At 32.9% G+C, this 25,349-nt stretch overlaps 1 protein-coding gene across 3 annotated transcripts in view; it reads right to left on the bottom strand.

The window, feature by feature from the left end:
• The window catches only part of LOC140669347 (nephrin), a 233,444-nt gene that overhangs the window by 55,210 nt on the left and 152,885 nt on the right, over positions 1 to 25,349 (bottom strand). For all 3 annotated transcript variants that reach the window (XM_072899116.1, XM_072899114.1, XM_072899115.1), the window contains exon 8: positions 10,126 to 10,252. In XM_072899116.1, the coding sequence (XP_072755217.1) occupies positions 10,126 to 10,252 (127 nt within the window). The remainder of the gene's footprint in view (positions 1 to 10,125; positions 10,253 to 25,349) is intronic.

Below are 25,349 nucleotides of genomic sequence, written 5' to 3'. Positions count from 1 at the left end.
TTTTACGCGTCATTATTATACGCGCCTGGTTAATTAATTAGACGGCGATCCCGTGTTCGTAAAGTTTATGCTCTCCTCGGCGATTTCGCGAGACCGAACGGCGCAAACAATCGCCCGGATAGTTATTTACGGTATTTCTTGTTCAGCCGCGACAGTCGCGCGTGCAACGCTAGTTATTAATTAGATATCCGCCACCGTCGCCGCCATCGTCGTTTCCTTCTCTCCCTTTGTCACACGTTTTCACGACACTCCTTCTCCAATACGGCGTTCTTTAGCGACCTGAATTTGCGATTTACGGCGAGCAACTTTGGTAACTTCGTTTATTTTGCGCGCATGAAATCGTAGATTGCCACTAGGATCGGCAATTCTCCGCAAGATCGTGACGCCAGATTCTTGTGAATTATCCATTTATCTTCTTTCAACTAATTTCCACTCGATCTAAATGTTATAATCGTAATAAATTCAACGTAAACGTCTGCAGAAGCAAAAATGTTGTATATATTAATGTCAGGCATCATGAAATATATATAGCCAATATTACCGTTTATTTTTCATATTTCGAGTCATTATCGATTAAAATTATTTGCTAATATTAAATAAGTCTTTAATTATACTCAAATTTAAATTTTTTGCAGAAGTAAAATTATTTTGATAAAAATGTTATTTCGTAACATATTCTCATCTAACGCATTTCCTGTAAATTCCATTACGGAAAATTTTTCATTAAATTATATCACTGGCAAATATTATATATTATAATCTTTTAATTACATAAAAAATTAAAACTATTTTTAATTATATAATATATTTCATTTAAATACTAACGATATGAAAAATTGATCAATATCAAATATAGAGAATTAGGACTGTCTAATTATCTCTTAACAAAAATTTATAGAATAAATTATAAGTTTATATAAAAAATTATAAATATCTTTTAATTCTTTTTAGATATAAAAAAACAAAGTACATAAAAACAATTGTATTAATTCTTGGCTTAAAGTTAAATCACACCATAAGTTCGTGAAGAAAATATTTAAGCGTACGTAAAGTCTTATTATTAAACTAAAAATATACTTAAAAATCATTTTCTTTTCAATATTACTATTTATGCATTTTTCGCAGTGTAATCTGCATGGATCTTTCTTCACATTCCCCACAACGCAACGCGAATTTATTCTCATTAGTGTAGCAACAAAATGATGTAAACTATAATGTACGTGGCAGTTTACATCTAACTACATCAGCGAGATAAGTCAGGTTGCAAATTATACGCTTATCTTTCTTTAGAGCAAGTATTCTGACAAGTTGTTTAAGCCCCGTCCAAACAGATTGATTGATTACTCGTGCAGCCGCATAATTATTATTAGTAGTGTATACGTATTATTAACTCGAGGGTTTCGCAACTTATTCTATCGTAGTAATGTAAGAGCACATAAGAGCTCGTCGCAAAACACGCTCTGCGTTTTCACGGTAATAAATAATCGTACGGGTCCGGCCGCGAACATTTATCGCGAACTGTGATTTGTGGAGGGCCACCACTGGAAAGGGAGGGGGGGGGGATGGAGGCGACTGGTCGAGAAATCATTTTTGCCGGCCGGAAAAACTGTTTTTTATACTCTTTGCAAGATTCATTTCGCCTAATCGATTTTCCACTGACAGCTCCGCGACCGTGCGCATTTTTATCTTGCCGACGAGACTTGGCGGATATAAATACGCGGCGAGCATTTTATTTTTCTTTTCGATTAATTCACGTGGCGGACTTTATCTCAGCGGAAATTTTATCGCGGGTTCACCGCGATAATTCACGCCGGAGACTGGAAAGTCACGATAGACAGGCTACATTGGAGCGGTTTGCTTTTGCTTTGCTTTCATGGATTGTAGAAATTAGAGGCGGCAAAAAAATAATAGAAACTTCCAATATCGATTGATTGAACAAAGTAAAGAAAAACTTTACATTTTTTTTTTTTTTTTTTTTACTTTTTGGCAAAAGCAATTATTTTCTCAAAAACATTATTAATACAATTCATTTTTTTTTTAATAATCTCAATTATCCAAAGCAATGAATATACATATAAATAAGAAGTCCCTCTAGTTAGTTATTTCCTCTCTTATCATTCACGTGATAATTATTTTTCAGAGAAACACCGCTTATATTGACTGCCGATTGACTTCTCTGTTGTTTCGAATAATTCATTCGGGATAATTACGGTGAATCGTGCAGATTCGTTTTAAGTAACGGTCATCTACGTTAAAAGCACGCGTGCGCGGTCGCGATTGCGGACACGTCCGTGTGGTCGCGCATGGATGTACCGGAGGCACGGACCGTCCGGTAATGGGCGAGCGGAAAATAGCTTTCCGGTGAATGAACACGCGCTATGCCCTCTCTGCATTCCGTCCCGGACGACGCGACGATGAGAAGCGTCGTCGTGTGACCGAACAGATCGTTAACCACGTGACACGGACGATGCACGTCGACCCACTTCCTTCCGTTTCCTCCGCCGCGCTTAGAGCACACCCTGCATCCTATTTCCTTCCGCCTCATCATATAAGCTCGCCCTCCCAGCTTTCGACAGTTTCCCCTGCCTTGTTGACGGTGAAATTTGAACTTTTTCAGTCATCAATTTGTATTATAATTAAGAAGAAAAAATCTTTAATACATAATATATTTAGTACAAGTACAAAAATATCTCCATAAATAACGAATTAAATGAAAGTTTATCAATTAAAGTTTCTCTTATCGTTAATGCAAATTAATTAATTTTTAATAAATGTGTAAGAATAGGGAAATGTTTAATATTATGATAGATTTATTTTTAGGTGTAATTTCCAGCCAAACAATATTCAAGTCAATTATTAATCATGATTGCGTTAGTTGCTTTTGAAATGGATGCTCGTAAATTTATGCTTAGAAGTTTTGGAGATGAGTGATAATAGATAATATATCTTAAAATTGCGCGCTTGAAATTTTCACGCGCACGATGGATTATTAAATTCTTCGATTAGATAGAAGTGAGGACACACAAAAAACCCGACGTCGAACTCGTGCTCGTACAACGGATGATCCGTGGCCAGCCACAGGTGGGCAATGCCGTCTATCCCTTCCAACCCTTCTTTTGTTTTACCTCGATGATCCCTCGCGGAGTCTTATCCGTGAGATATTTAACCGTTCAAGCGGAGTTATTAGGGTGCCAATAATCTTGATTTTTCACAATTCTTTTCTTTCGCTATAAAAATAAAATCAAATAATTGGATTTGACGTGTTCAATGTGTTTTCAACTTTTGAAAATCTCTAAATATTATTTAAAATCCTGACATCTCATTAAAAAAATAATGAAATATATAATTAATTTCAAATTAATTTTAAATATTTCGACATTATGATGTTGCTTTCACATAGTTCTGACATTTTACGGACATGTTCAAGATAAATCGAGGGTAACGATAACCTATCTTTCGATCAATTTAGACTTCTGAGTGTTCTATTATGCACGTTACAACGCAAACTCGAATGAGCGAGCGCGGGACTGTGTCTGACGAAGTACACGCCGTTACCACTGCCGCCGACTCGAGTCTGACGTTGATAGATTCGTCGTTGTACCATTAGGCAGGATAGACTGCGCAGTTATGGGATGCTTTATTACTATAATGGCCGCCCATTTTCCCGATGAACGATCCGAGTTCGCCTACGGTTACGTGGGATACGACTAGCGATGTTCAAAAACATCGAGTATCGATACCATTAGTCATGCTACGCTTGAAAAATGCGTATCGATACTATCAAATTTCTTTACATATCGCATTTTAAAACACAAACACTTATATACATCAAATAGTATGACTCACTTATTATTTAAAAAATAATAATCGATGCGCCTACAATCACTGCATATTCAAATATAAGTATAAAGTGTGTTGAAGAAAATATTTTACAAATACTGCTCGCTTACGTTTATTATTTGTTATGTAAAAGAGTTTTTAAAAGACGGATTTTCGTGTATATTAATTTTGAAGATTTGTTAATTTGATTTCTCGAAAATCTAAAAAAAATCATATTAAACTTGAATTATTAATAAATTTTCAGTTGTGTTAAATTCTCTTTGAAAATTCCGACTATTTAGTTGTCTTCATTTATACGAATCTTTTTATACTGTAACAAAAACTACCTCTCAATGTAACGATGTCAACATCTGCAAAGCACAATCAAATATATGAAAAACTCAACTGAATTGAAAATCTCGACGAATTGAAATAATCAGAGAATACAATTGTCACTTCGATTACATGAATAATTCGGCTTCAGCTGTTTCGATTGGTTTATCGATCGTTCGTTAATCAAATATCGACGACCCTAGATGAAATGCATTTGTGAAAATTTTGTCATGCGAATTTTTTCTTTGTGACAAGATAATTAATTTTACCTTGTTGTAATTTTATATCGTTGATCAAAAATGATAGGCATTTGATTGGCCACTGCTTTTCGCAAAAACATTTTAAATTATTGAATTTCTGTGACACAAACTGCGCTTTTATTGTAATTGCGGCTTTTTGATCATACAAATTAAACGTTGCGGTTGTACTATACGAATATTTGTTTTTAATTTTTTTTTTTCGGGAGCAGCGACCGATATTGGTCGTTCACTAGTGAATTATATAATTCTCTCGAAAAATTATATTGTCTCTAATTTTTCGAACGTTCTCTCTATGTTTGATTCTTCATTTCGGTTGAATTTTATTATTATTATTTTTTTTTTTTTTTTTTTTTTTTACGTAATCGTATCTAACTTTGCGGTGAGGCGCTAAAAAATATTTGTATATTATTGAAAAATATTGGCAATTGCCTATGAGCTATCCAATTAATCTATTTTGTGTGTGTTGTAATTATATCTCAATATATAACATATCACTTTCATCATACGTCATCAATATTTGATATAATGCACATGATACCGCGTTTTTCGCAGATACCTATTACGCGTCATATGATATGTTCGTTGCACACGTTGAGTTCAACCATAATTGCTATTCGTGCGCGTTGTTTGGCACGAGGAAATACGAGCAATGCTGCCATTTGGAATCTATCCAAAGTTGTTATCAAGATCTTTGCCATTGTATTCGCTATTATAATATGCGCACGATCATGCAAATCTCGCATCTTTCAAGTAATTGTATTGAAACGCAATGCCCCGAAAAATGTTATTTTATTTAATTTTTATTCTATATCTGAAAAAGTACTATCTGATGTTAAATTTTAACATCAGCGTTCAACGTTTGTTTAATACAGAAAAACATGCGCACTGTATAATTTAAAGTAATTAAATTTTTATACAAAATATGGAGTTCTAAAATAGCGGGATTCTGGAGGTATTATTATACGTTACATACCTCTCGAAACCGTTTGTCGGGTTAAAATTACGAACCACAGCAAAATTTGATAAACGAGTGGGCCGAGAGGTCGAATCAAATTTCATTTAGCCGCGACATTTTATGCGTCGCCGACGCCAAGTCATAACGAAAGCGCGAGGAGAAGCCGACTAACGAGAACAAATTTTTATTTCGCGTTCGTCTCTACCCGCGAAGATAAACTCGTTTTACAGGCGGGAGAAACAGAAAAATCCGGACGGCGCCGCATTATTTTCTGACGAAAGTTGTGTACTGTATGATGTAGGTGAAGTGGCGGTTAAAAGTTTATCTCATCGTCGGAAATTTGTTGCTAGACTGCTGATTGCAGTTATCAAATTGTGTATGTCAGTCGTTTCTTATAAAACAGGATATATCTATCACAATTATATATTCAATGTATATATAAAAACAATGTATAACAAAAACTAAGTAGATAAAAAAATATTCATTCATGGCATTCGGTTTTTGTCCAGAAATCAATTTAAATTATATATTCGTAAATTATAGTATATTTAAAAAAAAAAATATTGAGCTTAAAAGTTTTTATTAATATAAATTCTTTCATATAAATACATTTAAAACTTTTTAAACTATTTGTTTGCCGAAAATTTAGTTTATTTATGGCAAACCGCATAAGAATTCTTTCTGTTCTATAGACACCATAGGTATGTACGGGGAAATGTAAACGTTACAGACTAACACAGCAGGCAACGAGAGCTGATTTCTCCGATGTCAGCTGTCACGCGTAGTTCGCTGGCAAATGTCAGTCTCTGAGATAAACAAAAGGGGAATGACGCGGTTGCGTCGGACAACAGTTGCATGCGTCACGTGCATCCATAATACTCCTTGCAGCTGCATAGATACGTTACCGATCTGCGAATAAGGCTATTCTGCATTCGTGTAGGAAACGTGCGATCTCGATAAACGCACGGCTGAAAACTAACGTATAAGAGACATTTCTTCTCGAAATATAATATATATATTTTAACAAAATAAAATTCTCAAATATAAACGTACGATAACAATTAAAAAAAATCTTTTCTAGTAATCGTAAAACAAATTCACGAATTTTTACACTCTTTTTCGAAATGATTAAAAAGCAATTACAAGAATGTACGACCAGCATCGTGGAAATCGCTTGATTATAATTTGAGGGATATTCTCTCACGTAGATTAATAGATGAGACTCACGTGGTTAGCTAGACAATCGAGATCCCGTCGCGAATTCCTCGCGGCTGCGTCGGTGGCGATTAACCGTCGGACTAATGCCAGATGCCCGCATATAACGCCGGACGCGAGGATAATACCGGATGCAACCGAGCGGGCCTGATCGGACGGGCAGCCGTAAATAAACGGATAACGATAGCTCTCGTATCTCGGCAGCGAGGGCGAGCAGACGTTCCACCGATTCGCGCGCGTTACGCATCCGAACGTTGCACAACGGATCGGACGGCCACAGTAATTTCACAGAAGAGAATCGTCCAAAGTGGGAAGGATATTGACGGAATCACGGGGAATAACAGCGATGCACGCCGGTGTGAAAGACGTTTAGATTTTCGTCATTCTCGTATGTTATCCCATGTTGCTTCGCATTCAAAAACGAGTTGCGATATATGATGTGAGATTACAGGAGAAAGAGGTATAATATTTTTTTTTAAATATTTATTTGCAAATAAAGCAAAACAAAATTCATATGAAAATTTACCTTTTTCTAATTATCTTAGTTTAATTTCTCATTAATTTTATTTTATACGAGAAATGTGCTATCGCCCTTTTGTTTTGGATGTTAATTTGAAAATCAATCTTAACTGTTTTAATATTCAATTACGTAATGTAACGCATCCGTCATATTCGTGGAAACAAGATATCTTTTTATAATATCAAAATAATCGAGACAACATGAAATACAAATGTCCCATGTGAAATGTTACATGCGAACATGTTACAACACTCTGCAAAGGGTTAATATGAGCGCAAGGCTTTTCCATTTTACCCTTTTACTTTCGAGCCCGCTCGCTTAAGCAAGCACTAGCTGCTTTCTGCGTGTGCATGTTTGCGTGCGCAATCTTGCCACTGGTGCATCCATGCATCGCGCCAGCTATCGAAATCGAATTAACGTCCCTTTACGTTCGCTTAAGGACACTTCAGGCCGGCAATCCAAATTGTTACGCCACGGCTCAAAGCGTCGCACGGGCCCTTGAGCAGGGCCCGCGTTCTCTGTACGATCACTGAAGCGAAAACGACGTCCCGCGCTAATACACCGCGCTAACTTTCGGGAAATGTAATTGCTGATATTGCTCATCGTATTCCCGGATGACTGCTTAGCACGACACAGTTTCGATTAAAATTGCACGGTTAATATAAAAAAGAAATTACGATCATATTGCAACACATTGCATATTATTTGCGAAAGCTCGTTATTATTCCTGTGAATGAAAAACTGTAACTTATGACAATGAAAATTCTCAATAGTCGCATTAAAATTAAAATTGCAAAATGTCTTTCTTCGACGAGTTAATCCATTCGAATTTTCTGAATTTTCTGAATTTTCTTATATCGCGATATTACTTAAATTCTATTTATTATTATTTTGAAATTTTTAGATACTTAAAATATCGTTTTATTTTCCCGTTTAATTTTATATCTCACATGTAAGAAATAATTTTCAATCCTTACAAAGAGATATGTGAGATTTCTTTTTTTACAATTGATTCCGAGTCATTTTTCAGAGATTGATTGCTCCACAAGCTGAAATTTCTAACAGGCTAAAGTTTCTTCGTCAAAATCGTGTTTGCCATTAGTTCTCTCGGAACTCATTATTGGCTTTATTAGCAATACAGGCCGACGTATTGGCAATCCTGAACGTTTCATTTGGCAAAAATATTAACCGCCCACGATTATTTCCAGCTATTTACTTCCGTGTGGCGTGGTCAAGGCAAGTAATTAAAACTCAATCTGTGAATTTCTGTTGCTCCAATTTATATCGTGGCAGCGATATAAATTAAAGCCTACTCCATTCAAAATATTATAAAGTTTTTTAAGTGCTATTAAAAAAACGATTTTCCTTTGCAGATAGATTAGAAAAAGCTGGAAAAATGATATCACTATAGCAAAATTATTTTATATTTGTAATTATTTTTACAGGTATTTCTCATTATTGATTACTTCAAACTTGTTAAGAAAAGATTAATTTTTCAAAATAAAAAAATTAACCAAAAAAATAATATATATAAAAAAAAGATATATTATTGAAAGATAGATTTGTTAAATCGATTATTTCTTAGTTATTTCGAATTTGCCTTTTCATTTCGGTTTCAAACGCATGAGTAATCAAATAATTATTTATAGCTTATTATATCATACTTACTACATGTTCATACACCGATCATTACACCATGTTGTCTGTAATATCGCTTAACGTTTATGAAAGTTTAATAACGTTTACAACTTTGTTCTCGCTATTCAACGTTATCAGATATCGCTGCGCTAACTTTTTAATGGATAATGAACCTGTTATCGTAGCCCAATCGCCATTTAAATTTATTGGTTAATTACATGAACTTTATTTTCCGTTCGATTATTATCGTTATCCTAAATTACACTGTTTTCCCTAGAGCAGTTAATTGTGTTAATTTCAAAACGCGTATTTCTTTAGTTGCTTTATAATAGCTGTATATGGTAAATAAACATGTGCAAAATGTATATTAAAAGCTAGCACAGCAAAAATTAATCATTTGAGCTTGTTTAAGAATACTTTAAATACTCTTAAATATACATATATATTAATATATATATATATATAGCAGAACAAATTCTTTTAAATATAAATGTGTGAATATTATAAAATTAATTATTTTTATATATTACAATATTTAATTATATTATTTACAAATACGATATGCATTATAATATATTATTTATCTATATAATTATAATAAATTATAATAAATTATTCCGTTATCCGATTATTTCGAATTTGGAATATTTAAATTCCTCGCTTCGAAAAGAGAAAAAAAGAAAGGAAGATACTATTGCTCTAAAAGCATTTTCCTTTAAGATGACTGAGAGACTTATGAGGATCGTTCTTGTCTAAGGGCGCATGGATGGGGCGTCCGTTATTCGAACGAGTTCGAATGAAATTCCGATCGCCTGCCTGCAGCCTTTGTCCTGAAAGTGATCTCGCCTTATGTGCTTTTCGGAATTTATCGGAATAATCACATTCATTCTTGCTCCGCGTGGTGATTGGCAAAAGAGTTGTTACGATGGTCGATATTCAAAAAATGCAACGCGTGCTTATGCTAAATATTTGTATCATGGCCAAAAAGTGCTTACTCGCACAAAATTCTCGACCTTTAATCGATCATAAATGTATAGAATGTTTCAAACTCAATGATTTTCTTTCTAATGACGAATACCAATTTACAAATTTTGAATTTATCCAGGCATAAAAAAAGCAAAACTAAAAATAATAACTCGATAAAACTAAGTAACCGATACTAATAAAATATTAATAATAAATCTGTATAAATTTGTGTGCTTTGTAATACACATACCAATAAATTCATTTACTCTGCTTTTGAATCGATATTCTAATATTTTTTTAATATAACGACTTTGTGAGATAGTAATATTGCTCGCTGACTGTTTCGTATCGTGACGCAGCTATGTTTCGCAAACATGCGAGTCATCGCTATTATCAACTATCAGCAGACTGATACTCACAGTGCACTCGCAGCTTCCATCGGTCCTCGATACCGGCTTCTGGTAGCTTCGGATTCTCAGCACGACACACCAGGAACTTTCCCTCGTCCTCCACCGTCGGTGTGAATTGCAGCAGGCTCATACCGTCCTGCAATTGCGAATAGCAATCATTCATCTTGGCTATTCCATCAGGATAGTGATTTGCAGAAATTTGTACGAAACTTGCTTCGCGCTTATTAAACAGAGATATGTATAGTCCAAATTTTTCATCATGTATTCTTTTTAATAGATTATATTTCAGGTATAATTTTCAGATATGATTTTTTTCCATATTAAAATAACAGAAAATATAAAAATAGTGTATATATATATATTATATATACTTGCATTTTTTATTTGTACTAATAATGAAACGTAGAACAACAAGGTATGCGAAGCATTTTATTTAAAAAACAATCAGAAAGTTAATAAGGTTCTACATATATGTGAAAACACAAATTTTAATTTCCCGGGCTATTAAAAATGCGTCAGTTTTATAGAAAATTAATTTTTCTCAGAAACTGATTAATGTGTACACAGCACGAATTTTTCTTGAATGTATACCAAGTATAAATAAATCTCAAGTCAGAGACTTTGTTACGATAATTTTCTCGCCTACGCTTATTTCAAGGGGATAAGAAGAGTTCAAACACACAAAATTTCAAATTGAAATTTATTTACTTAAATTATACTTGGTATATAGAAAAAAATTAGTATCAAACTTATATACTCATATAAACGCGTTCATTGTTTCAGACATACGCAACAATTTATAATCTTCTTAGAGGAATTTGAAAATCTTAAATTTCAATAATAATCTTCGGTTTGAAAATGTGTTATTTTTTATCCAACATTTTTTCCTCGCCATTCAAGAAAATTATTTTTAAATAACAAGAATACATTCATTTAAACAAATTTTCTTTGTTTAACGCAATATAATCTCATTTCAAGATTTCCATATTGAAATTAAGATATTGTCAAAATAAGAATATTCTTTTCTTCTGTGTATAGAACCAAGAAAAACCTGTGCTCTGCGCGTGTATGTGTGTGTTGATGTGTGAGTTTCAGAGAAAATTAATTTTCCGAGAAATTGACGCTTTACCGTCCTGCGTCTGACTCTTAATAGCCTGCAAAATTCAAACTACAATATTTAGGAAAACTATTATTTAAATAAAAAGCTACTATTTTTTACGCGGATTATAATATTTAATATTAATGCACTAATATATATTAAAATAATCAAATATAATTTACACGCAACGTTTGAATTATATACTACACACACACATATATATATATTTAATTACGATCTCATTATTCCATCATATTTTAGCTGTTTTATATTCTGAAAATTACCATCGTTTTCACGTGTATTATCCCATTATGAAAATTATAATCAGAACAAATCGCAACGCGCAAGAAGTGGAAGATAAACGATTTCATAACATTTCTGTGTCATTTTTCAATTTTTTTCCTCCTGCCTCCGCGATGGAAAATTGCGGTCGCGCCGCATTTTTGTTTTATCGTCTCGCATAACTAGCACCTCGCGCTGTTTACGAGACTTTAAACGCGACGCCGAATAGCCCGGTAGAGCGTACGTTTTATCGCAACAGCGAGACCGTACATTTTTCAAGCGTGAACAATGAACGCGTGAAATGTTAAAATAAATATGTGCGTTTTCGTTACCAGAAATGTGTGACCCCGTATTTCCTTTCGCGTGCGCGGTCGTGGCTGTGAAAACCCAGAACGCCGAAAAATTACGGGAGATAATGTCGTTTTATTATTATCATTTTCGGAGCTCTTTCACTTACAAAACTTATATCCGGGTCTCGCGGGTCACCGCGTACGTTATATATCTGTGATTCTTTTTTTATTTTTTTTATTTTTTTTATTACTCTCGGATTCTCTCTCGGATTTTATGACGATAATCCTTTTATCGTTTATATACGCGGCATTTCCTTTGGGAATGCCTTTGAGAATTCGAAAATTTGATGTCGAACTCTCTCGGCAATTATCTCGGGGATTCTGTCGAAAAACGCAGGAAATGTTCGCGGTTTGCGTCAGCGGAAACAATTTTTCGCTACGACAAATTGATGCGATGCAAATTACAAAATTGTACCAAATTTCGGTGACTAAATGTAACCATTTCAAAGATTCATCCCCGTTTCGTTTAATTTCCATGACAATCGACATCGCCACGAGGGAGCGTCTGTAATTCTTTCTTATTTCGCACGGATTTTGCTCTCGCTCTTTCAGTCGAGAAAGAACGCGAATACCTGATTTTCTCTTCGAGAAAAATCGACTACGTCATCGCATTAATGACGCTCCATCGGTTCCGCTCTTTCGATGAAATTTTCACTCTTATCGTCTAGGAAAAGAGGAAACGCGCCCTTCAACCAATTTTATTTCTCAATTTATACGTCGCAATGTTAAATCAGATTTTGTACATAACAAATTGCAAATTATTTATCGATGATATTATTAAATCTCGATGTTATTGACTCCTTTTTTGCTAAAAAAATATTATTAAAATCCTCGTCATATATAATTACTATTATTATATTATTATGCGCACACACATATATAAGGGATTTCATAATTAATCTTATACAACAATTAATCTTATATAATTATACATTAGAATGAATTTAAATTGGTTCATAATCACACATGCTGTGCGTTAATTTAAATACATTTTTAATGTAACACGCAGAGAGTCAATGCAAAATTAACAAGAACGAATACAAGTAACGACGTGACGCGCAAATGAGAATAATTTAATTACAAATTTGTAATATGTTGTTCTCTCTTTTTGTAAACAGTAAGTGCAATAAAAAAAATTATATAATATTTTTGGGATCATCATTAAATTACTACTTATATAATATTTCTTACCTGATATCACGGATAAATTAATTTTTTAAGTCATTATATATACAGTCGCTTCGAACTTATATTTACAAAATCCAATATACTGAGCAAAATGACTAATTTTAGCCTTCTCGCGATGGAAGAATGACAAAAACGCGGAAGGAAATCGTGAAGAATCTCGCTCTTTAAAATGACGTGTCTCAATTTCGAATACCGTATCGACGTACGTGCTACGAAAACGTGACGATTGGATAACGAAAAACGAGATACAAGTCGTTGTATTTCAAAGAAACGCTCTCGAAAACGAGGGGCCAGAGTTTAGGGCAATGGCGCCGAAATTTCGATGCCGTTAGTCATGTAGATTCGCGGACAGAAAATATGTGTCGATGCGTCATGCGCATTGCTTGTAAATGCGTATGTGCGCGTGTGTGTAACAAAAATTTCTTTTTCCCTTCCCTTTCGGTCAAATCACACCAAAGACTTTCACGCAACCTTCTCGTTATATTATATTTCGTTTTCGTATAATCTTTTCTCTTTTTCTTACTTGTTTTAGGTTCTACACTTTGTATGTTTTGTGCGCAAACTGATTAAAAATAATAAAAAATAAATAAAGGCAACGCAAGTTAAAAAGTGAGACGATAACTCTGGATTAAAATCAAATTAAAATCAAATTCTCTATGAGCAGCTGCCAGTCTCTGGCTGTACGCCGGCTACGTTTCCGGAATTCGAAAAACTTCGGGCCGAATTTGTCGGTGAAAATTCCGGCGATATCTTAATCGGCAGTACAAAATTTTCGAAATTCCACTTTATATGGCTAAATAACTTTGTCGTGCATATCAAGCGTTTCAAATAAAATTATATATTTAATTAAGCAAGTTGCAATTCATTCAATAACTAAATAAATAGTCGCAAAAACAAAATATGACATGTAAGTGACAATAGACAAAATGAATGGATGTAATAAAAAAAAAGTATTTTAGGTGAAAGCAGCTAATATATAAATATATTTTTTTAAGTATCATAAATTAAAAAGTAAATTAAATATAGTTTACTCTTTCATCACAAAAAATAATATATTTCTTCATTATTATTTTGCATACGTCTTGTCATCTAATTAAGGATTTCTTTTTATTGTGTCAGAAATTGATCACGAACGCAAAATCTCCATAACAATATGAATTTCTAGAGTAATCCTCTCATATATTTAGCCTATTAAAATCGATATTTACTTTGTACTTTAAAGATAAAAAATGGAATGTTGACAGGATCAAGTCCGTTTGTGAAACATAATTGTACAGGTAAGACGCAATTTGCGTAGCGTGTTCCGCCCTTTTGTACTACGTCGCTGTTGCGTTCTCGTCGTGAAAGGGTCCGGGATTAACTTCTTCTTACCTTCCTGATGGAGACACGGACGAGAGGAAAAGCTGTAGAAACAGAGACACACACACACACAGAGAGAGAGAGAGAGAGAGAGAGAGAGAGAGAGAGAGAGAGAGAGAGAGAGAGAGGGAGGGAGGGAGGGAGGGATAGCTCTTCCATCTTTCCGCGTACGTACACACAGCGTTGAGTGTGTACACAGGGACGTTTGTGTGTATACACAAAACCACAACTCGGATCCGCCCGTCCGGAAACTCGCTTGTGTCTTCAGTTACCTGGTATATTCGCTCGTGAACAAGAAAGGTTTCAGGCTCTACGTCGCACATGTTAAATACATTTGTGCGGTACCACGCGGTTAACAACGTTCCTCTGTCACAGTCATCATAAGTAAGTTAGATAGCTTAAAAAGAGGATACATTTTTACTCCTTTTTCTATAGAGATAAAATTTTATATATAAATATATAAACTTATCGTTATACATCGACCGAAACAATATTTCAAACTCTTAAGAATTGTAAACATTGTACAAATACCAAATAACTGTAAAAAAAAAAAATATATATATATATATAAAATTCAAATAATGCTGAGAATATAGTATTATTACTCCAAAATATCGGCAACAATTTTTAAAATAATATTTCTATTGTCTTTTTCGAAAACAAACGCAAAAGAATGCGATTACGCTCATTATTCTCATTTTAATATAAAGAAATGCATGCTTTTTTTCTCATAAGATGAACGTTCATCGTTTGTTGTATTCGCGAGAGAGCTTTCAAGAAACGAAATAAATCCGCGTCGTTTCTTTCAAGAGTTGCGCTCTTTCTTCTTCGTCTTCACCTGTCGCGTTAAAAGCGGACGAGCTCGATATAAGAAGACGTGAATCAGCGAATATCTCTCAATCTTTCTTTCTGATCGACGAGACAGTAATAACATCCTGCTTGGTTCGGACTACGAGATAGATGGGTAGATACAGGTATCGAAAGCCTTTTATATTATTGGTGTCATAAGCAGCCGCAATACATGTCGTTGGAGCATGTATTGTAAATGCGACAGTTGCAGCTGAATATCATCGCGATGAACTCGATAAAATTTAGTGTCGTTCGGTGTCGTCAAAATCACTCTTCTCCTCGGATCAGAATAAAATTTTTAAAGTGTTGTCAGATACGAGAGCTTTTTATTCTGCTCTTAAACATTTTCATATAATTTATTTACTATTTTGCAGTCAAATTATGGATAAAATGATTAAGTTTTTTCACATGTTTGAAAACAAACACATTTTCAATATCCATGTAAAAGAAAGCTTTTATCAACTGATAATTATTGAAATTATTTTGATGATTTATTGTTATTACTTTTTCTCGTTGGAAATGTGAATGCTTTATAATTTTCTAAGCACATCTTAGAGATTTTAACATCTCGATATAATCTAAAATGTGAGTGGAGAGGTGAGTCATTTTCTTTACATATCTATACTTCGTTTTTTACACTTAATCTTCAAGACTTAAACATTCTCGAAACTTTTTGAATCTAACTTTAATTTTAGTATTTAAATTGGCTTCTTTCATATGAACGGTATTTGATTTAAAGCTATTATCACTTAAAATAACTTATTCTCACAATACCGTTCTAGTATTCGCAATTACATCCATCTGTCCAAATGAAACTTTTAACAGAAAGCCCGTATAATGAATTCTACTATGCGCAAATCGTAAACCGCTTTCATTCCATGTGCTTTTTCGTTAAATGAGCTTCGCGGGATAAGCTTTTAATTTGAAAAGTGCAGCGACGAATATTTTGTCTTTTGTTCACGCGCGCGCATGATTTTTGATATATTCAAAAATGTTGAGTTTCCACGGCTGGCAAGAGAGACAAGCTTTTCAGTTTCTCTGTAATTTCGTGTGTGTGTGTGTGTGTGTGTGTGTGTGTGTGTGTGTGCGCGCGCGCTTGTGTGTAAAGCATTTATTATTTCATTCCTATAATCTTTCGCGCATCATTATATCACTTCTATTATATTTGTCTCGACAATTTTTCAGATTCGCTCGCGAATCGCGCAACGAGATTGCGTTATGCACTATTACGATAATTGTATTTCTGATAAATTTTCTTCGCTCTTTGCTCGACAGCACATGATCAAATTCCATATAATAACGCAATATCGAAATTATTTATGCGGCCGATTAATTCCTCGTAATCGTCAGCGTCGTCGCATAAAATTGCACGGCTAGAGACAAAGGTCGATATAAATGAAGAGCAATGCTGGTGCAATTCAGTGAATTTATCGAACTATGCAAAATGAACTAGAAATTAAATAAAAGCAGATTACAAATTAATGAAAAACGCGATTAGATAACATTTCATACTTTACTAAATAATTGAAAGAATTAATCTGAAAGTGATATCGTACTATGATATTCCTAGATTATAAAATACTTCGATCGCCATTATTCGTGTATCCATAAATCCGCTAATGGATCGACTAAAAAAAGCGGAACAAAAGTTCTTGCAAATATAAACTCGAAAGAAAAGTGCAAAGAGAAATATACACACGAAAAAACAAGAAAAGCAAAAAGTATCTTAAAAAATTCAAAAGGATCTTGTCGATAAATTTTTTACATAAATGGAAACATTTCAGCAAGGTAGCCATACGCCTACAATGAGAAATTTCCGACTAGTCGAAAAATAATTCACAGTGCGCGTCGTATAAACGGAACTCTCGTTTCGTGACGCATATTTCTCGTCGCGAGAGATAACGCGCGGTATATTTCCACTGGCGCGCGAGGTCGTTCGTGATAAAACTCCGGGGCTAATAACTCGCGGTGATAAAATCCGTCGACTAATAATGCGCGAAACTGCGACAAATTCGAGGCGTGCCTCTCTGCCGGGAATTATTACGAAAAGATCGGCTCTCTGAAAATTAAATCGGATCGAATAGTTTACCGTCGATCGTCATCATTTTCACGTATTGAAAAAGAAAAAAAAAGTTACTTATAGGAAGAATGTATGCAAAAGTTGCTTTCCCGAAATTACTCGCTCAGTGTAACGATTATTGAAACCAATTTCACGAACCGAATTAGTTGTTTCAATGTAATGATTATTGGAAACAATTTTACATATCGACTTACTGATACTGTTTTACATAATTCTTAGCTTTAAAAGAGAAGAATATTATATTCAATAAACTGCGAGAAACATTAAGCGTTTCATTATTGGCAAACAATTCATGTAATAAAAATAAAACTATTGTATATAATGAGCTTAATTTTGGAAAGCAAAGCAATTTCAAAACTTTATATTAGTACTTTAAATATCTTATAAATCTTTTAGTAATCAATTCAACACTTTTTTCCAATCTTTCACTTATAAATATAATTTTATGTCTTTTGTTTATAATAAACATTTATAATTTTTTTAACTCATTCAAATCTCTTTTTCTTTCTTTAAAAATATTATTTTCAACAAGCGAGTTCTATAAAAACAAGATTATCGACGAGATATAAGCGTATCTCGTTAATAGAATTAATTTGCTCCGTACGGCTAAATAAAAACAGTACGTCCGAAATATGTCAACCGGAATTAAAGGTTGACCCAAACTGGATTACACAAAGTGTCCCGTACTCTTTCACGACGGGCTCAGCATCCCGTAAAAATAATACGACTGAGAGATCGCGTTTTACGTGTCGTCCACCTTAATCCAGTAGTACAACTCGAGCGCAAAGTCGACCTTATGGTCCAGTGAAGTTCAAACCGTGCAGATGAAATAGATGAAAAGAGTACTGACGTTTATGCAAATGCATTTGCTCGGTGGAGACTGTCATATAATAAAATGTGTGTCGGGAACTTACTTTTGCACGTCTTTTACTTTTACTTTGTAAGATGTAACCTACAAAACGCGATTACATAAGTCGTTTGCAGCTGCTTGCTGTTAGACCAAGTTCCTTTTCCAGCTTGCATTCGTTTAAAGTTAACGCTTACAATGACTTCCATGTTAAGAAGAAACTAAACGGATCAGTTATGTCAAAAGTAATAAAATAATAAATTTAATACATTTCGAGATTCATAAATTTTTACATTTTTGCGCAATGTGTTTTTTAACCTTTTAAAAATAAAATTAATAATTAATTTATGAATAAAAATTTTGAAAAAGAATAAAAAAATTTGCAGAATATAATTTATCTCAAAATAGTAAATATTATCTTATATAGAATTAACTTTTTTATATGACTGTTCACAAAATTCATGAAAATAAAAATTTTAATTCTACAAGGCAATTCTTTACTTTAACTTACAAATTAATTATTAATTTTATATTTTAAAGTGTTAAAAGTGCTTTGTGTAACATCAAATTCATGAACAAATATCGAAACGTATTAGTTTATTAACTTTTGACGCAACTGATCCTCCTTAAGTAATTTTCTTTCTTTTTAAAAAATATTTAATTTCTTAAATGTTATTCGCAATTGAAAAATACTTTTTAGATCAATCTCAAATATAATAATTCAACAAAATTTTGAAATTCACGAACTTTCGAAATATTTATTTTGAAAATTAAAAAATTATGAAACAGTAAGTTTTGTTTTAAAAATTGACCATTAAAAAAAGATTTAAAAGAATAAGATGGTTCGTGCAGATTTATATCTTTCATAAATTTTTTATGATGTAGCTCTCTTCTACCTTGATAATGTATTTAATGGGTGTATGCCATGTTTATATCCTCGAACAGGTTAATTTACATGAGAGCTAAGTGCGCGCTCGCAGGCCTCAAGAAATACTTTTAGGTCAATTTATATTCGCGGTAGCATAAACGATAATATCTTTTAATGGAAAATGTATCCGTTGTCGTCCGCATTCAATATATATATATATATATATATATATATATATATATATATATATATACACGTAGATGAAATTAGTTTGTAAGTATAGATATGCAGGCATCGATACACTAATAAAAAGTATTTAAATGGTGAATGTAAAAATTTTGTAATTTACAATAATTTAGTTTTATCGTGACAACTTCTCAATTTTATCATAAGCGATAAATATGTTTACAAAAATATACCGAATAAGAAGAATTGTCACAAAAGTGAATAATACAATATCAAATATGAATCAACCTTTATCCACATTTGTCTAGATTTTATCCCTTTTCTTGTCTGTCAGCATAGATAACTGCGTATCTATTATCTCCTCCCTCTCTCTCTCTCTTTCTCTCTCGATCAAACGCGCGTAAGGAATGACTGGCCGCAAGAGCTCTTTCGCTCAACTAATGGATTCCACGAATTAGACGTCGCTATCTGGGCCATCATCGTCGTTGTCATTAACGACTAAGGCTTCATCTTAAGAACCGACGATGTCTGATTAAACACGGAGTAATTCCCTTAAAACGACGTGCGAATGCTGGTTATCAATCTCAAAAAGAAAGAAAGAGCAGTGTGTTTAGCCATTTTATTCGGATAAATTCAACATCCCCCTTGAGATTTGTTTGATTATATAAGAACGTTACAATTAATACAATAATCTATATTTTATATATTTTTTTTCAATAATTTTCAACTAGAAAATAAAGTACGAGCAAAGAATTTCATGTTTTTTTTTTATATCTTTAACAAATAAGTTTAACAAGTAACAGATAAGTTTGTGCAACACAATGTTTTCACGCGATCAAAGTTGAATTAACGTTTGACATAAAAAAAATTTACATGTAGATATAGGTATATGTGATTCTTATTTTGTTAACAATATATTACAAAATATTCATAATGTACTAGAAGTATTATAATAATTGATTATATTGTTAATTTTGATGCGTAAGATATTTTTCTTCATGAAATTCTATTTTTTTTCTGATCATAATTTGCAAGAATCTCTAAAATTATCTAAATTCCACACAAATTATTTGATACATTGAAACGCGATAAGATCAGCAACATTCAGATCGCGCATCTAATTGACAATTAAGTCTAAAAACGAGCAAGAGGCATGAACAAATATTTCTATCAGGCGATCATGATTCTATGATTTCGTCATTAATTATCCAAAACATACGGTTGTCCTAGCCAGTGATCGGACGTGTGTCGACAAACATGTTTAGTAAATGCACACAAACCCTGGCCGCAATTCATGCGGACCGATTTTAGCGAAGCTACACTTCCTCAAGCATCATTATACAACACATTCGTCGGCGACGGTTATTGATGATGCTGATCAATCCGATGCGATACGTCACTCTCCCTCAGATGGCCCGCGATCGCAATTACACGAACGCGCCGATAAATTATTATCAAGCTGTCTGTCATCCCCATGAAACTATTAATTCAGTCGCGCCGGTGCATCGACGCACCGATAAATTATCGTAGCCTATCGCACGTTCTTCCCTTCACTCCTCCTCCCCCATTTACCTTTACGTATATATTTTCTTTTACCAATATTGCGCAGCGTGTTATTTAACGATCGGCCGTTTAATGAAAATTTTCCCAGTCGAGCGGGGCATTCATCGGTGCAGACAAGATTCTGACATAACCGATGATTTATTAATTTCAACAACATCCGAAAATTTTCCGATCACCTGGCAAAATGTCAAAGCGTTTCGAAAAGTTTTAAAATGCTCACGATATCTTGTGCTTTTTACATCACATCAATTTACATATCCTTTATAACTTTATTATATTATATTATGTCGCCCGAGTATCGATAAGATAGAAAATCATAAAGGTGAGCGCAAAATCCTGGAATTCTCTGTATAATATCTTTTTTTTTTTTAATAACGTATTAATTATTCCATCGACTTTTATTAATTTGTATGGTATACGTTTTTTTTCCTTCAATTATCACAAATCGATACTGATATTGTAAAGTATAAAATAATATCGATAATTGTGATATTCAATAATGAGAAAAAGTATTAATAGTCCGTGAAAATTTTACTAAAAGTAAACTAATAATCATTTTTATCATACATAGCTTTTATTATTAAATCCAATTTAATATAAATTCAATTTAATAGAAATATCCATTAATCATTACTAGATACATTAATTTTTGAATTTTTTTGAAACATACAACATTTCCTAATAATAATATACATTACTATATAAAAATTAGTAAAATTTATCAACGATTATAATATATTCTTTTAATAAATAATCTAAAAATGCACCAATATTTTGTTGGAATGAGTGTTATAATCATGGACGGTAAAAAACATTTTGTATTTTTGTTGAAATTTTCTTGTGTAGAAATTTTTGTGTTAAATTGTTAATTAACATACTCTCATGTTAATATAACATACAGTTGTTATGTTATTTTAACTTTTCTGCATTGAGTTAATATTCACCGTTTCTAAGAGTTAAAACAACACAATTAACAAGTAAATCTTACACTAATTCATATTTTTGTGTTAATTTTTTATATTATTTATGTTATTTGTTTACATATTTACCTTCTGTTAAATTAACATTAAAATTAGAGTGGCTAAATTGGGACACGATTTCTCGATTTATGTGCTAAATTTAACACAAAATTTTTTACCGTGTGCACATAGTCGCTTTGTCTCGAATTTTCTTTCACGATTCTATGGAATCCATTTTGTTATACTGAATGGTCGCTTTCATATCTTGTCGTGCTAATTTCGTTGGAACACGACGGGCTATGAGATAGAGAGAATTTTTTTTTTACGACAAAGCAATCGGCACACCGACTATTCTACATTAAAATAACATCCTGGTTTTAATTAAAGTAGTTTGAGTATATATATGCTAGTTAGATATTCTGTACATTATCTTTCAGTTATAAATATTAAAAAGTCAAGAGAAAGTGTTTTGACACTAAACCATTGAGGCCATTTTTTTAGAAACTCGGTTTTAAATTCAGATGAATTTAATCTAAATTTTACTTGCCAAGAAATATTTAATCTGAAAAAAATTCAAATAAAATCTTCCGAGGTATAAAACAGAGATGTAAAATAAAATTTTTATTAAACAAAAAGCGACTTGTTTCATCAAACAATGATAGTTAAAGTTTACGCGGCGCGTGTAGGGTATTCTATATACATTCTTGATCTGAAAGCGCTGTTAGAAGTCTTTATAAAAGACCCCTCGGGGTTCATTGTCCCTCTACGTAAATATACTCTCTGCCCTTCTGTCGACATAATCGAGAGGAAAATACGTTTCGGCTCATATGCGGGGAATCCAATCCTTAGGGCGAGATAGAATAAGCCTTCATGAGTGCCTCGCAATAATATTTCTTATATTCTCAATGCTGACTTTTCTCAGAGTATATTATTATTTTTACGGAGAAAGACATGTTTTTGCGAGATTTTTTAGCCGGTTACAACTATCAACTGCCTATCGATTTTCAAAGCATCGCACAAACCTAAGCTACTCAGGTTCCAAAAAATATCTGCGTGAGATACTTTTGTTGTAGCATCTCCCTCAGGAAAGGCTCAAAGACGTTAGGACTTTAGCTTCGTCTTCTGACGGAGAGCTGGATTTATAAGATGATAGCGATTTTTTTCGCGAAGCAGTTTAGTCGACATTCAAGAAATTTTTTCTGTGATTATTCATCTTTCTGTTTAATCTCGAGGATTTTGCCGACTCGTTATCTCAATATCCGTTTTAAGAAGAGTTTTAGAAAGCAGTATAATGAATTAAAAATGCATATAACAACGGAATGTCCAAACGGTATGCATTCTTTGCGAACCGTCTATATAAAGATCGTTTGCGATAAAAATGACACTATATCTAAAAATATTTTTTTAGTCTTATACCATCAAAAAAATTGCTACTATAAAAGTTAGGCATGGAATATATTTGCGTGAGCATCGAATAACTCAATTTTCATGAAACGATAAGAAAAACGTGAAGAATCAAGTAATAGAAAAAAAAAAAAATCATCAAAGCTATGGCTGACAGGTCATACGGTGCCAATTAGATAAACGGTCTTCTCGAATGTAATAAGCTCTTGCACTTAATTCCTATCCCTGATAAAAGAGCCTTTCAGTGCTTTTTTATTCGCGAAACTCTTCGGCGTGCGCTGAATGAATGTGTATGTCTTTCAAAAGTAATTGAACCTGAAATTAATCGATTGTGCGAGAATGAATCGTAAACGATGGAATTGCCATTATTCTCATTTCAATGGAGAATCATCAAAGTTCTGACAGGATTTATCGCGATTCCGATTAAGCAGAAAAATATTTTATAGTTCATTGTGTTAGCGTGCATATATATACATGTATATTAATAAATTAATATTAATAAAAATATATTATCAATAGCATTAAAACTTAAAAATATATTATTATATTGATGGAATATTAATGATAAAAGCACATTAAATAATATATTTTGACAATATTTAATATAATAACATGTTTTTGACAAAAAACGCATAACGTGAACAAACAAAATTTGCATTTCATATAGTACATACATCTTTTTCGATATCGATCGATTCACGCTTGATTTTGGCTGCGTCAGATCAAATTCAAAGGAAAGCAAATCGGTACGAATTATTATCCTGATCTCTGGTGAGTGGCTTGAAGTTATGCCAACCGGCACGAAAAACGATCTCTACGATTATATGTAAGACAGAACACGTCGAGAATTACGATCCGCCTGTCGCTGGCATACTACCATGCCTGTCGCTTTGTCGAATGGGTATTTTTTTCTAGGGAATCATTCTTTTTTTATCAATTGAGGTTAACTTTTAATAACATTTTTATTTATATAATTTGTAGTTTCATTGACTGGATTAAACCAATTATAAACATTCTTCCATAATTCTCATCATTAATTTTATATTGTCATACTTTCAGAGATGCGTGATAATTTTTTTCGATGCCATCGCGTTTCTCGTTTATATTGCTTTCTCGCATCCTCGATTATATCGTAGCAACGGAAGTATAACAATATAAAATACAAAATCAATAGTACGAATTATGAAAGAATATTTATAATTGGTTTAATCCGGTCAGTGAACCTACAAACTATATAAATATTAAAAGGCAAACTAAGAGAAACTGCTTTAATATTAAAATATTAATACAATAAATTTAGATTTAATTTTGACTTAAATTATATAAAGTTTTATATAAAGATTCTCAAAAAAAAAAAATATTTATTCTAAGAAAAATTAATGTAGAAAATGGCAATTATATTTTTGGCAAAAATTCTTATTTTCTTTTCAGATTATAGAGCTAACATAGAAGCGTTCTTCATATTAAATCTGCGTTATAATTCCGCAATCGTAGCAAACGCTATTATCAGGCTCATAATGTCAAAAACTGGGACGTGTAATGAGAAGAGAGAAAAATATTCCGTTGAAAATAATCATCAGCGCGCGAGGTAATATCTCCTGGAAGGACTTATCGTGATTATCGAACGGACAGTTCCCATGATCCAATTAATTATCGGATGGTCCGAGCGTGTTATTACTGTTCGCGGGATAGCGGTGCAAATCATTTCCAGCGAACATCATGTTGTTCTGCAACAGTTTGAAATTCGTCCGTGATTTTTTGCGAGCGAAACTTTTGAATTCAATTTACGACGTAAAACATTTCGCTGTACTTGCTCGCTGAGATCTTTTATTAATGGAAATCGATTATTTCTTGCTATCGCTTGTACAACGAATTATTATTACAAAACGAGAGCAAGTAAGTGTTAACGAAATTATCAGTCGTCGTGATCTTACGCAGTTATTTTATCTTGATATAATATCGCATATTGAATTGGTCGTAATATTTATTCTCTCTGTAAAGATTACGTCAGCTGTACCTTTTACCTAACAAAATTTTATTTAGTAATTTTATTTATTAGAGATTTTATTAATCAATAATTGTAATAATTGTACTTATTATTTTAATAAATTCTTAAAAATAGCAGAGTCATAAATTTAGCATTTATGTTAATCCTTAGAACATATGTATGTAAAGCGTTAATCAAAGTTCTACACATAT

This window comes from Anoplolepis gracilipes, chromosome 9 (assembly GCF_047496725.1).
Source record: "Anoplolepis gracilipes chromosome 9, ASM4749672v1, whole genome shotgun sequence".
Taxonomy (NCBI): domain Eukaryota; kingdom Metazoa; phylum Arthropoda; class Insecta; order Hymenoptera; family Formicidae; genus Anoplolepis; species Anoplolepis gracilipes.
This window is presented reverse-complemented; position numbering and strand designations above follow the sequence as displayed.